Genomic DNA, 16,029 nt, shown 5'->3' with positions numbered 1-16,029 from the left:
AAATGAAAGCCTAGTGAGTGCTTTTTGATTATATACTATTAATAAAAAGTGAAAACTACTTACCTTTATGTGATATTACTAGAGAACATTTTTTGATAGAAAACCTTAAGATGTAGCTGGAAATGTTTGTAATGACACTCATGTCTAGTGTACTTCCCCCTCCCCCCACACCAAAATGGATGAGATGAAAGCCGGAGGTGTTTGTAATGACAGCCAGCTTTCACCTGCTCTACATGGTAGCTGTAGAGAGCACGGCGGGCAATTTCATCTCACAGGAGAAAGCATGTTCTTCTGCCCTTCTGGGAGTGTATTCTTTTTTTCCATACATGATTGGTCAAAGTCATGCAGGGGAAAAAGTATATGCCTACAGAGAAGAATCTCTAGTAATACCCAGTTGAGCTTATTATAAATTATAACCTAAGCTTTACAAGCTAATATCTCCACAATAGAGATGTGAAATTATAAAATAAAAACAACATTTGATTCAGCCATGAGTCAATGATGTGGTCAGTTTAACATGTTAAAACTGGTTGAAAGGTCCTCTTTATGGTCAATTATTTTAGAATGTCTGTTACTTACTTGCTTTGCTATTTTCTTCTACAGAGCCTGCAAAAACAATTTGGCCGAATATTGGTGGATTATCATTGATGTCCAGAACCCTCACACGTAGCTGTAGTGGCTTCTCTACCTCCTCTCCAGAAATTAAGATTGCGTGGACTGTAAGCTAGAATAAGCATTAACACAATAAAATAAATGTATTAATGGTGATGAATGAGAAAGTTATAACATATGGTTTTCAGATGTTGAAATGTAAAGAATAAAAATCTATGGAATAAGATGTTTAATCACCAACATCTGATATAGGAAAAAAGACACAAGTTTCCAATTGGTATTAAAATATATAAATTACCATGTCAAGTTAAAACTATACCATTAAAAACATCAGATATTAAAAAGAATTAACACTTAAAATCTACAACAAAATGCTCCTAGTGGCTGGATAGTGAGCCCTAATGGAAAACTACGAGTAAACGTTTGACAATGTCAGGCCATTCTACTCTGGAGGATATCTTTGATATGTACATCCATGGGAACACCACACTCCGCTGTACCTATATCGGTTGGAACAAGTTACGATAAGTACTTTATTTTACGTATTTACATCTATTTTTAGGAGATCTGTTCATGGATTCACTCAGTAAGAATCTGATGTTGGAGGGGAAATGGTTTGAGTGATTTGTTGAGTGATTGGGCTTTACTTTCTGTTAAGCACCAATTGGGGTGCCATGTAATTGAGGCTATTTTTATGCCCTACATGATATCTTTTTTCATTCTTAGGATTTGCTCAAAACAAATATACATCTGCCTATGATAAGGTTAACAAATTACATATGTGGTTATACATCTGTGTTTAAATGCGATCTTTGAATAATTTTAAATTTTTATAAATTTTTTTTGCCTCCATGACTTAGACTGAATAGGTCTGATGGCATGGTTGTTCAACTTGTTTCCCTTAGATCAGAACTAATTGGGCCCATTATTGATTACATAATTACATAATTGAGTGGGGGCGCCATTTGCGTTACCCAGGGTGCAAACCTCCTCGGACAGGTAGGGTATCAATTAGGAGCATTTTGTTGTATATTTAGAGCATTCATTTTTTTAAGGCATATCTAATAAATAATGTTTTTATTGGTATAGTTTTTCTGTGAATATTGACCTAAATCCTATATACCGTACACCGGTTATACTCATGTCCTTGCATGTATACTAAGTCAAGCCAACTTACATGTAACATTGATATTTGTTCACGATCCACAATAACTCCAGTCACGTTCAAGTGTCCCGTTCGAGGGTCTAGTACAAAAAGCCCAAAGGGAGGCTGATCAACACCTTGTCCAGACATTCTATAGCGTATAGTACCTTTTTTCACCTCGCTGTCAGAATGGACCTGTCAAGAAAAAGATTATACTTTTTTATACATTTGGAAAACAACCACTTTGCAGGGTAAAAAGAAGATTTTGCTTCAGTTATGAAGCCAGGGATGATCCATTTTAGCGACTTTCTAAAACAAACCACTATATGATGCTATATTAGGATGCTACTATGTACGAGTGTGCACATCATTGTGAAAATGCAAGTGGAATTTTTGCATAAGATTAGCGTCATGAGCCATAGAAATAGTGAAAAACAATTTTTTGGCTTCATTGCATCTGAGAGACATGCTGCCTGGAAATCGTCCATATTCTGCTTGATTGTATCTAACATCCTACTATTCTGTATTAGGGATTCTCCAAACTACTTGTATAAAATATAATAATGTATAAAATCTAACATTTCTGCTGTGAATATTTATAAATTGATTATTATACTCAGTAGAGTTTGTTACCTTTGCTATAGGATTTCTGTATCTGTTGTCCTCTTCTTCTTGCATATTCGCTGGGGGCACAACCCATTCACGCTTCTGTCGTTTTAAATAGATGTTTCTATCTGATATTTGACTGTCTTCATATTTTTGTTTATTTGCCTGCAGTAAAAAGATATACCTTTTATAGAAGAAAAGCATTGAATTATAGAAACGTATAGTTCTTTGGAATTAATATTGGAAGAACTCACAAATCTCATGAATAGACGTCTATCTTTGACAGGGAGTACACCGTATAATTTTTGTAGACTTGCGAAAAGCTTTAAACTGTAACTGGCATAGTGAAATGTCGGAAGTTGTGATCGGTGGGGGGTTATGGTGCTTTGACATTCACCAATTGCTAAAATAAAGGGGCAAAAGCATGAAGCTAAGTGCTTCGCCCATGTTTTTTGTTTGCCTCAGTCCATCTCTCCTTGGAGAGTGGAGTGAGAGGCGCATTGGCTCGTGATTTCTTCATTTTAGAGATCAATAGGAATTTAAGCTCTAAGACCTCCACAAATCAAAACTTGTGATATGTCACTTTGACATATGAGAAGTTTTAATAACTTCACATACGTTTTACAAGCAAATAAATGATAATTTGATAATATTTAAAATAAGCCACTTTAGATGTATTTGCACCTATGTGATGGTATGCTCATTCTTTTTGTAGTAGGCACACAATGGACAAACAATGTTTTTTGATAATATTGGTTATCAGTTTGTTGATTTTATTTTGACACCCGCAAATAGATATTGAAAGAATATCTCATCAAATTTAAGGGAATTTGCCAACAATTTATATGTTTAAGAATAGTGATAGACAGCCTATCACTCTCTGTCAGCAATCACTTTGTTTTTTTACTTATAAAATGTATTTCTGTCCCCCTTGGATAAGAGAAGTAATGTCTTTATTCCACCTTTTCAACCGTACATAATACAGGATTTGTTTTTGTTATATAAATGAAGATTAAAAACTGTAAATTTGTAATTTTCTAAATTCCTTTGGGTTTTAATTCCTGACTAGTTTCAAGATCTTTGCTTGTTATCAGTGGATGTAAACAGTCTTGTTTACATCTAGAGACTGAGACCATATACTCATACTGACATAAAGCCTGCGACTTTTTAGGATAAACTGTCATGCATGATTTTTCTCTCTGTGTCACCTTGCCTCTGTCTCTTTCTCCCCCTTTCCCTCTCTGTAGACTATTATAGGCAACAACAGTAATCTGATCTCTCAGTGAAATGAAAATCTACATTCAGGTTGATCAGTGAATTCAGTGGAGTGTGATAAGTGAGGAAAGAGGAATTTTTCCTTAAATGAGTGGTCCATTATTGGACAATCCCTTCTCAAATGTTAAAATGCCCCAGAAAGAAAATTAAAAACGCATACGCCTCTCCCTAACCGACCTTGTTCCATCAATAACGATGCCGTGTCTCTCGCCAGTCAAGTCACACTGTTATGTCGCATGAGCACTTTAGTCTATCAGCCGATCAGTTTCTGACTACAAAGTTCCATCAAACAGAACAATTCCTTCTGACAGAACTCTGAAGGCTGCAGACGGTCACCAGCTGTTGATTGGCTGCAACATTCACGTGACATAATGAACACTGAGAGACACAGCACGACATTGCTAGAGCGGTGCTGGTCTGGGAGGTGAGGATGCTCTTTTGTAATTTTATCTAGGACACTTTAGCATTTAAGAAGGGGTTCTGTAGTAATGGACAACCTTTCTAATAAGATATTTTACAAAGTCTCTTTACTTATGTTACTGATGTAAATAATAAACCTAAAATGGCAGCTACCCTTTAAGGCCTACATACACATTAAAGAATAAAGAAGGACGACAATGTAATGTTTCGGGCCTCCAACATTCTACTGACCGATAAAGATTGGATAGGTTAAACTTAAATGCATGATCCTTTTGGTCGGTAGCTCGATAAGCCACTGCCAAAGGAGTAAAGGCTCCATACACATTTGATGGCTGTCAGATGAAAAGTATTTCTGTCCTGATTCAATGTGATCAGGGTAGATAAGTACAATGTTTTTAACTTTTAATTAAGTTAAAAAAAATGCAAAAGTTTTACAATAATAGATGAAATAAAAGATGTTACCTGGACACTCCAGTGACAGCTGCATTGTGAACATATCTAGAAAAAAAAACGCTGGTTATTACAGGAATTGAGTGTTTGCATGACTTCTGATTATGCTAGAATGCACCTCTAATTTTAGCTTTAGTTTACCTAAAGAAAGAGACCATACATACTGTATATACCATGGAAACATAGGATGCCAATTCTAACATGTAATATAGGGTGGTTAAAGGGCAGGGGGTTCATTAAAAGAATTTGATGATGGACATTATACATATATAGTTTTGCTGACACTGTAGAGAGGATGGTTAAGTGATGTTACACTTTGTTTCTAAAAGAGGTTTCTTCAGAATTTGTGAAGTTTATTGCAGATCTTTTAGACAGGTCAGATCAGCGTTCTGGGGCAAAAATACAGATTTTAATTTGATCAAAAGGTTGATTAGACAGAACAATTTAGACTGATATTGGTCATCTGTGTGGAAATTGGACTGTAAATGGAGGTTCAGTCATAGACGACTGATTGACTGAATATATATGTTTCTATGGTTGCAGGAATGCTAGGATCACAACTAAACAACTGAGATCACCCCTGGAAAATAAAATTAATAAAGAAATTTCCAGGATTATTGAAAAACTTGGTGGCATCTACCCCTGTTTATGCATAGTGTCTGGTATTGCAACTCCGCTTCTCTGAAGTGGCTGGGGTGAACTGCAAGAGCACACACAACTTGTAGACTTGAGGTAAGTTTGTTTTTTTTGGAAGAAATCAGCCATGTTTTCTAAATCTGGAGAACTCTTAAAATAGGTTTCAATATTTTTTGCTTTATTAAGGTGTTCTTAAACACAAGAGTTATAACTCAATCCAAAAGAAAGTACTATTATAATAATAAGGGCATTTTGAGTCTCTACAAATGGCTTCCCTTTTTGTTAATTGTTTCTTTGTCTAAAAGATTTCTTCATCCTTTACTTAAATATTACACAAACTGATAAACAGTCTACATTTTCTGATCTCTTTATCCCCAAATTTTGGCTAGTGGTGAGTGAAGCCATCTTTATACATGAAGACAGACACCTGTAGAATTGGGCAGGTTAGTCAACGGACATAATATACGGTATCTTTTGCTCACTTTACTAAATGCTGCATTGTTTAATGTTTATAGAGAATCAAATATCTGGAAATCTGCCAGGATTTAAGAGATATCATGTTAATTCTGCTTCAATAGAAAATAACATAATATAAAATTGCTAAGTATATGTAAAATATCAAGGATGGATATGTCAATGGGTCAACCTGTGCAGCTGCACAGGGGCCCAAGGGGTAAGAGGGCCCATTTCCACTTCAGAAGCTGGTGAAATTGTAGATTATGATGAGCTGTTGGGCTGCAAAGGGCCTATTTTGCTCTTGCACAGGGGTCCTTTTTGGTTTGTGTCCAGCAGTGCGAAGTATATACAATGTAAAGACACAGATGTAAGCAGTTCACAGCTGCTCACAGACTCTGTATACATTCAGCACATATATAAGTTAATAATCTATTTTTTTCTCAGAACTGCTCTAATCAGGGATCATTCTCCTAGCTGCAGTGATTCGACACTGGCCATACTGTATCCAAAAAAACCTATTATTGATCTCTCCATAACAATGAAGAAAAAGCAGTAAATATAGTTCTTTCAAAAAAGGAAGCAATCGTGTTATATACTGTGGCTACATAGTAGTAGTGTGATGGTAGAACAAATGAATGATGATCCATTGTTTCTTTGGCACAGAAATATACATTTTAGTTGATATCGGCCACTACATCACAGTCTTTTCACCTGGCAATACGCTTTGAATTACAACAAGCGAAGTAGGAAAAATTTTCTAGGAACATTCATTTAAGGAAAGATCATTTATGGATGATTGATCATTCATAAGACTTAAAGATCTTTAGTCCAACTGTTGATTGGAAAAAAAACAATACACTTCAGACTTCTTTTCAGATGATAAGGGTGTGTCATTGGTCGGATAAAACAACCAGATGTAATGATAGCCTTATTTAACTTTAATAAAGATCTTTCATTTTTCCAAACTTCTCTCTTGTCTCCCACTGCCTTCCTCTCACTGTGCTCCTCCTCTCCAGTATCTAATTATGATTTCCTGTATTGTGTCATAGATAACTATCATAAATAAGCACATCATAAAAGATATGCACAGACTGAAAAAAAAAAGCAGAAAGTGCCTGTACTCTTATTTTGTGTGATGTTGGACAGTACTTTCTGAGCTGCTTAGTGTAGTTTTGAATCACTGTTTTATCAGCAGAAGATTATCACTGTAGGACATGTAAACCTGCTTCCAGGTAGTCAAGCATATTCATGAGCTCTGTATAACCCCACTGCCACCACTGATTGGCAGCTTTCTGTGTGTGCTGTACATGGGTAGAAAGCTGTCAATCAGGGGTGTGGGCGGGGTTATACAGAGCTCAGCATTCAGAGAACTGCTAGATCTGCAGCAGAGAAAACAGTGATGTTATCAAAATAACAGCTAGCAGCCTAGTAAGTGATACATCCCTGTAATCAGGGTCTCTGCCCCTATATCATGCTGCTCTCAAATGGGTAGCAAAAACATAAGATTCCATTTTAAAACTCCAAGATCAGCCTCTTAAGAAGTGCCATTATTTGGATGGAATAATTTGACTTCAAACAAGTCCAACACAAAAGGTCAATGGTGCTGAATGAACAGATCTCAACTTATTGGACCATTTGTCAATGTCACAACAAGACACCGATTGGTTTGATTATGTGTAGCCAGATACAGTGCTGTATATATGGGTTTTCTATTTTAAAGTATCCACAGGGCTCCAAAGATCTAATACATAAATTATTTTTTGTGTGTTTTGTCTCTAGTCACAATAGAAAGTGGATACAAACAGATTTGTCAGTCTAAAGGCTTCTCATAAAAAGATAACTCAGCTGGGTGTTCTAGTTACTTGAAATTGTTCTTATAAAAGCATTGTTCAGAAGTGCTAGATATATAATAATGCCAACAAGTTCAAAATATGTAGTGTATGACACAAAATACTTTGATAAGAAACTAACAACAAGGCTGAGATTGCTTCAAGCTAAAAAGCTTTCGGTTGGGCACAAACACAGGTCTCATCAGAGAACCGCAATCCACACCCTTTATTATGAATCATACTTTAAGTGAATGCCAGAGGCATATATCTCGCACACCACCCATTTTTACCAGCCGTACATTTGTGAGTCAAAAGTTTTACACCACGGCCTGCTTGAAAGAAGAGGGTGTGGAAGAAGCTGCAAAGGAGGAAAAATAATCTTATAATTATGACTGTATCTAAAATATAGCACGCATCTCAAGTTAGTGCTGACATAGATATTAATAGGGTCTGTAAGGGGCATTTGTCCACAGCCAACCACTTGTGTATTTCTCAGATCCACTATATTGAAATTTAGAAAAGAACCTTCCATCACGTTGGGTCAGATGGTGTTACTTGGTCACCAGGAATCTTTAAATTTAGTAACTAAGAGTTAAATGTCTTATCATTGGTTCACTAGAAAGTGAAAGAACATTCTTGGGTCACCAGGAATTGGTTGCAGTCTTATCAGGTCACCAGATTGTCAATTATTAACCACCACACTAAAGCTGGCCATACACATTAGATGGATGTCTGCCGAACGATGCTTCTCAGCTGTCTCACTCATACGCAGGAGTGCTCATTTACGGAGTGCTCCTGTATTCTCTATTAGAAAGCCATTGCCAGACATCTCTGCCAGTGGCTTATCTCTGGGATAACAATGCGATCGGTAATCCAAAATTGGACAGGCTCATCAGTTGTCTGGAAAACCCATACATATTAAACTGTTGGCTGAACCCATAGATGTTGGTGGGTTCGGCCGACATTAGTCTAATGTGTATAGGGCCTTTATGCTAGAAATTAAACCCAAGAGTAACACCTTTGATAGTAACTACACACAACACATCATAGAAAGGAATATTGATCTTAATACCAAAATATGATACTTCCTAGATTGTTTGGTTAGTAATAAGCTTAAATGAAGATTTCACCTCTATCTAGTGTCTTTAATGAAATGGGTTTCTCTTTGTATTATATATTCATATTTTATTCCAATGATAAGTAATCTGACAGTGAAGCTCTTTCATTAAGTGCTTGTCTTCCCCATGACAATTCCTCCTTAGTGTTGACGAAGGAAACTGGAAAAAGATTTCATGTGCTACCATGTGGTCTACTGTCCCGATCATCTCACTTAGTTTCAAGTTCAATGAGGCAGAAGAGCTTGTTATGACGACCTAAACAGAGGTCATTTTAAACACTAAAAGGTATTTAACATAGATCTAATGTTTCACCTTTAAGAGATTCTCACTTATGGTGGACTTTCATTCACGGCATTACTAAACCTTCTCATTACTATAATATAGCAATAACTAATTCAACAACTAAGTTTATAATTTTTTAAATGTAAATCTATTGGCTTTTTAATAGCCTAATCTTTGCATCTTTAGTGCCCATGTAAAATATGAATGTTCTTTTAAAAATTTACAAGAAATCCCAAACGGCTTCACTGCTAAGAAATTCCCAATGTAATTGAAACTTAAACAAGTTCTCATGACTTTGTGCTACACTGCCATTTATTGGCATTGTTCTTTCATCACTGATCAATTACCAGAGAGTCTGATGAATAATGAGTAAGGTTTAGGTTCCACCCACCACTCCCTTCATCACAATGAATACTTATAGTTATACTTCTGCTTGTCAACAAGAAGGAGGACTACCAGTATGTCTGCTAGGGCAGTCATTCATATAATATCATTCTGATTTGTTCTCAACATATAGATTTACAGTGGGTACGGAAAGTATTCAGACCCCTATAAATTTTTCACTCTTTCTTTCATTGCAGCCATGTGGTAAATTCTAAAAAGTTCATTTTTTTTCTCATTAATGTACACTGTGCACCCCATCTTGGCTGAAAAAAAACAACTGAAGAATTTTTTGCAAAAAAAAAAAAGAAAAAACTAAAATATCACATGGTCATAAGTATTCAGACCCTTTGCTCAGACACTCATATTTAAGTCACATACTGTCCATTTCCTTGTGATCCTCCGTGAGATGTTCTACTCCTTCATTGGAGTCCAGCTGTGTTTAATTAAACTGATAGGACTTGATTTGGAAAGGCACACACCTTTCTATATAAGACCTCACAGCTCACAATGCATGTCAGACCAAATGAGAATCATGAGCTCAAAGGAACTGGCCAAGGAGCTCAGAGACAGAATTGTGGCAAGTCACAGATCTGGCCAAGGTTACAAAAGAATTTCTGCAGTACTCAAGGTTCCTAAGAGCACAGTGGTCTCCATAATCCTTAAATGGAAGAAGTTTGGGACCACCAGAAGTCTTCCTAGACCTGGCCGTCCAGCCAAACTGAGCAATCGTGGGAGAAAAGCCTTGGTGAGAGAGGTAAAGAAGAACCCCAAGATCACTGTGGCTGAGCTCCAGAGATGCAGTAGGGAGATGGGAGAAAGTTCCACATAGTCAACTATCACTGCAGCCCTCCACTGGTCGGACTTTTATGGCAGAGTGACCCGACAGAAGCCTCTCCTCAGTGCAAGACATATGAAAGCCTGCATAAAGTTTGCTTAAAAATACATGAAGGACTCCCAGACTATGAGAAATAAGATTCTCTGGTCTGATGTGACGAAGATAGAACTTTTTGGTGATAATTCCAAGTGGTATGTGTGGAGAAAACCAGGCACTGCTCATCATCTGCCTAATACAATCCCAACAGTGAAACGTGGTGGCAGCATCATGCTATAGGGGTGTTTTTCAGCTGCAGGGACAGAACGACTGGTTGCAATTGAAGGAAACATGAATGCAGCCAAGTACAGAGATATCCTGGATGAAAACCTCTTCCAGAGTGCTCTGGACCTCAGACTTGGCCGAAGGTTCAGCTTCCAACAAGACAATGACCCTAAGCACACAGCTAAAATAACAAAGGAGTGGCTTCAGAACAACTCTGTGACCATTCTTGATTGGCCCAGCCAGAGCCCTGACCTAAACCCAAATGAGCATCTCTGGAGAGACCTGGAAATGGACAGCTTGTGACTTAATATGAGTGTCTGAGCAAAGGGTCTGAATACTTATGACCATGTGATATTTCAGTTTTTATTTTTTAATAAATTTGCAAAAATTTGTACATTTCTGTTTTTTTTTTCAGTCAAGATGAAATCATTTGCAGCTGCAAGTTGTCATAATAGAGATGCATTAAATGACAAAGTGAAGTGAATAACAATGAATTCCTCCTGAAAATAGCACAAGTGAAAAAGAGGGATATATTAGTCAGTTCTTGGGAAGTCTGGGAAAGTCTGATGACAAGGGTCATGTTGTGTTGGCCGTATGACTGGATCAGAGCATGTCTAAAATGTCAGGTCTTGATGGGTATTCACGTTAAGCACCAAAAAAACTGATCCATTGATTGACAACTGATGAAATCTAGACAGGGCCACATGCTCCCAAGGCTCATTGATGCATTTAGGGAGCGAAGGCTAATGTCTGGTCCAGTCCCATAGAAGAGGTACAAATTGTTTAAAAGGTAATAGTGGTTATAATATAACAATTTCAAAACACAAAGTGCATTGCAGCATATTGTGTATAGGATTGTGTAGCAGCAGACTGGTCAGAGTGCCCATGCTGAGCTCTGTCAATTGCCAGCTGCCAAAAGCCACTACAATGGGCATCTGAGAAGTAGGGGATCCTTCAATTCATCACATTTTCCTTCACATCATTTGGACTGTCGGTTTGGTGTGTATTGCTTACTTGCACATTGACAGCTTGCTCTGCACACACATGCTGTGGAGCTGGCTGTAAACCAATATTTAGAGGAGTGATTACTCACTGTGTAGGTAGCGGTGACTGTAAACCCTCCATGCTCCACCCTGATGACTGGAAGTGAGTGGCTGCAGTGAGAATATAACCTCATTTTTTCTTGGTAGCTGCACTTCCAGTAAGTCTGCGAGACAGGATTTTAATGCAATTTACCTGCAGAATACCATTATATCTGCAGGTAAATAACAATTTTTGGAGGTGACAGGTTCCCTTTAAAGCGTACCTGTCATCTCAGGTGACTATTGAGAATACGCTGTCATGTGTACACGAGGAAAAAGAATACTTCTGGCCATTATATGACATGTATCCTTTATTTTTCTCTTGTTTTTCACTCTGCAGGTTCCAGATTTATGTTTTATTTGTCTCTGAACTATTGGGTGGAGATTATCTTATTTATCTCCAACAGAGACAGGAGGGATTCCTGCTTCCCTATCTCTATGCAGCCAACCCTGAGAATTAGTAAGAACTTGGAGACCATTACACAGTAGTACTGGTAAGTATAGCTGCAAATCCATCATCAGGGTGAGATAAAACACTTACTAAAAAGCAGCTGCCTCATCTGTGTCTGTCTCCCTTCTCCCCCTTCCTCCCCTCCCTACAGACTTTAATAGGTAGCTGTAATGTGATCCATTCCTCCATGACCTGACAGTTGCACTTTTTTAGCAAGACAGATTTTAGCTGTGTGTGACGAGTTTAGGAAGCAGGAGAGGAAGACATAACTCAATACACGGTAGGCAATCATAAATCACTGTTCATAGGGGAGGGAGGAAACGGGGAACACTTCCCTCGTAAACACCATTTTTAGGGCTGATATAAAGCTATAGTCATTCTTTGTACAGCATTTACAAAACATGTTGTATGGCATACATTCTCATATTCATTAATAGAATGCATAATACTTCATACCTAGAAAACTCTATCAATTAAACAATCTGTAAATTAAAGGAAACCTCAAACATGAACGAGCCCATTAATAATTCAACTACTCTGGTAATCTATTGAAGACTTATCTCCCTAGTGGTGGTTTAAAGGGGAACTCTTGGTTATATATATATATATATATATATATATATATATATATATATATATATATACACAGTATATACACATAAAAAGTGACAGTAAATTATAAGACTTTTATAAAATATGTGTTATTAGAAAACCTGATGACTTACCTAAGTTTTACATAGACACTGGTTTTACTTTCACCCTGTATATGACCTGTCAAAGAGTGTGTATTGAGAGCTGAAGAAGCAGGGAGAGAAAAATGACAGGTCACATACAAGCTGTGAAGGTACAGGCAGTGCGGAACAAGAGTGAGGAGAGAGGGAACATCAAACCTGTGCACAGACTGTGATAAGCCTTTTTCAGTGTGCTGGCTTGCATAAACAGCAATACAAAAGCCACTCTCCATGACCTCTGACATGTGTCCTACTAGGGATAGGGAGAACTCAGGAGCGGCAGTGCTGTGATATGAGGTTATAGTAAGAAGTAGTAAAATCACATGAAGTTACATATAACAACAGGCAAAGGAATACAAGCCTTTATAGTTTTAGATAGAATGTAGATTGAAATGCATTTTATCTCCCTGGAGTACCCCTTTAAGAGCATTAAGATAACGTAACATTTTAAAAGCCGTTGACTGATGCCATTTAATGCTGAATTACTTTTTTGTGCCATAATATACCAGTGCTCTGTTATCTGAGTCCATACACACTGTACATAGACATACAGCCATAGCCACAACACACTGAGAAGGCTGTGATAGGATTTACCTCTGTTTCTCTTTCTTAAAGGCTCCTCCTACTACTCCTCCTGCTCCATAACACACAGGAATTCATCTTACAACTTTTCTTACATATTTTTTCTTATATATATATTTTCATGTTTTACATTTTAAAAATTGCAAAAAGGAAAATGGACCGATGCAAAAGTTTGAGCATCCTGCATGGTTAGTACCTAGTAGCACCCCCTATGAAGTATCACAGCTTGTAAACGCTTTTTGTAGCCAGACAAGAGTCTTTCAATTCTTGTCTGAGGGATTTTCATCCATTCTTCCTTGGAAAATTCTTCCAGCTCTGTGAGATTCCTGGGTCGTCTTGCATCCCTTGCTATTTTGAGGTCTAGCCAAAGATTTTTAATGATGTTTAGATCAGGGGAATGTGAGGGCCATCGTAAAACCTTCAGCTTGCTCCTTTTGAGGTAGTCTATTGTAGATTTTGATGTGTGTTTAGGATCCTAATCCATTTATAGGAGCCATCCTCTTTCCAACTTCAGCTTTTTTACAGATGGTGTTATGTTTGCATCAGGAATTTGTTGAAATTTCATTGAATCCTTTCTTCCCTCTGCCCATGAAATGTTCCCCGTACCATTGGCTGCAACACAAACAAAGCATGATTGATCCACCCCCATGCTTAATCGTTTGCAAGATGTTCTTTTCCAGGAATTCTGTGTCCTTTTTTCTCCATACTTACCTTGGATCATTGGGATAAATAGTTCTAGTTTAACCTCATCGGTCCACAGGACGTCTTTCCAAAATGCATCAGTCTTGTTTAGATGTTCTTTTGCATATTCTGACGCTGAATTTTATGGTGAGGACACAGGAGAGGTTTTCTTCGTATGACTCTTCCATGAAGGCCATATTTGTGCAGGTGTCTCTGAACAATGGAACAATGTACCACCACTCCAGAGTCTGCTAAATCTTTCTGAAGGTCTTTTGGAGACAAGCGGGGGTTCTGATTTGCCTCTCTAGCATTTTCCTTTTTTGAAATTTTTAAAATGAAAAAAAAAAAAGACAATATATATATATATACAGTACAGACCAAAAGTTTGGACACACCTCATTTAAAGATTTTTCTGTATTTTCATGACTTTGAAAATTGTACATTCACACTGAAGGCATCAAAACTATGAATTAACACATGTGGAATTATATACTTAACAAAAAAAAGTGTGAAACAACTGAAAATATGTCTTATATTCTAGGTTCTTCAAAGTAGCCACCTTTTGCTTTGATGACTGCTTTGCACACTCTTGGCATTCTCTTGATGAGCTTCAAGAGGTAATCACCCGAAATGGTCTTCCAACAATCTTGAAGGAGTTCCCAGAGATGCTTAGCACTTGTTGGCCCTTTTGCCTTCACTCTGCGGTCCAGCTCACCCCAAACCATCTCGATTGGGTTCAGGTCTGGTGACTGTGGAGGCCAGGTCATCTGGCGTAGCACCCCATCACTCTCCTTCTTGGTCAAATAGCCCTTACACAGCCTCGAGGTGTGTTTGGGGTCATTGTCCTGTTGAAAAATAAATGATGGTCCAACTAAACGCAAAACGGATGGAATAGAATGCCGCTGCAAGATGCTGTGGTAGCCATGCTGGTTCAGTATGCCTTCAGTTTTGAATAAATCCCCAACAGTGTCACCAGCAAAGCACCTCCACACCATCACACCTCCTCCTCCATGCTTCATGGTGGGAACCAGGCATGTAGAGTCCATCCGTTCACCTTTTCTGCGTCGCACAAAGACACGGTGGTTGGAACCAAAGATCTCAAATTTGGACTCATCAGACCAAAGCACAGATTTCCACTGGTCTAATGTCCATTTCTTGTGTTCTTTAGCCCAAACAAGTCTCTTCTGCTTGTTGCCTGTCCTTAGCAGTGGTTTCCTAGCAGCTATTTTACCATGAAGACCTGCTGCACAAAGTCTCCTCTTAACAGTTATTGAAGAGATGTGTCTGCAGCTAGAACTCTGTGTGGCATTGACCTGGTCTTTAATCTGAGCTGCTGTTAACCTGCGATTTCTGAGGCTGGTGACTCGGATAAACGTATCCTCAGAAGCAGAGGTGACTCTTGGTCTTCCTTTCCTGGGGCGGTCCTCATGTGAGCCAGTTTCTTTGTAGCGCTTAATGGTTTTTTGCAACTGCACTTGGGGACACATTCAAATTTTGCCCAATTTTTCGGACTGACTGACCTTCATTTCTTAAAGTAATGATGGCCACTCGTTTTTCTTTACTTAGCTGCTTTTTTCTTGCCATAATACAAATTCTAACAGTCTATTCAGTAGGACTATCAGCTGTGTATCCACCTGACTTCTGCACAACACAACTGATGGTCCCAACCCCATTTATAAGGCAAGAAATCCCACTTATTAAACCTGACAGGGCACACCTGTGAAGTGAAAACCATTTCCGGTGACTACCTCTTGAAGCTCATCAAGAGAATGCCAAGAGTGTGCAAAGCAGTCATCAAAGCAAAAGGTGGCTACTTTGAAGAACCTAGAATATAAAACATATTTTCAGTTGTTTCACACTTTTTTTGTTAAGTATATAATTCCACATGTGTTAATTCATAGTTTTGATGCCTTCAGTGTGAATGTACAATTTTCAAAGTCATGAAAAGACAGAAAAATCTTTAAATGAGAAGGTGTGTCCAAACTTTTGGTCTGTACTGTATATCTCTGGTGTTCTTTATGCATAAAATGGTTTTTTTTGGAACTTCGATTAGATGGGAGTTAAACTCCTGGTCAAATCATGATCAGCAAGCAGAAGGGACTGTGGCTCTCCAGCAAACAATATAGAGGGCAAAGTGCTCTATTGAGTGTTGTGGCCCAGTCATCTTATTGATAGGGTTGCTGAAAGTTCATCC

The 16,029-nt window shown here is 37.9% G+C and overlaps 1 protein-coding gene across 1 annotated transcript in view; it reads right to left on the bottom strand.

Annotated features, from left to right (window-relative positions):
- LOC141265740 (desmoglein-4-like) overlaps positions 1-16,029 on the bottom strand; it is a 53,825-nt gene that overhangs the window by 25,725 nt on the left and 12,071 nt on the right. The window contains exons 2-5 of the mRNA XM_073679201.1: positions 4,520-4,555; positions 2,390-2,527; positions 1,790-1,951; positions 580-724 (exon numbers count right to left, since the gene is read on the bottom strand). Coding sequence (XP_073535302.1) covers positions 580-724; positions 1,790-1,951; positions 2,390-2,527; positions 4,520-4,555 — 481 coding nt within the window. The remainder of the gene's footprint in view (positions 1-579; positions 725-1,789; positions 1,952-2,389; positions 2,528-4,519; positions 4,556-16,029) is intronic.

The sequence above is a fragment of the Phyllobates terribilis genome, unplaced genomic scaffold (assembly GCF_046119375.1).
Source record: "Phyllobates terribilis strain yellow unplaced genomic scaffold, ASM4611937v1 Scaffold_4__5_contigs__length_816908805, whole genome shotgun sequence".
Lineage (NCBI taxonomy): Eukaryota > Metazoa > Chordata > Amphibia > Anura > Dendrobatidae > Phyllobates > Phyllobates terribilis.
Note: the sequence above shows the minus strand (reverse complement) of the source record. Positions and strands in the feature narration are given on the sequence as shown.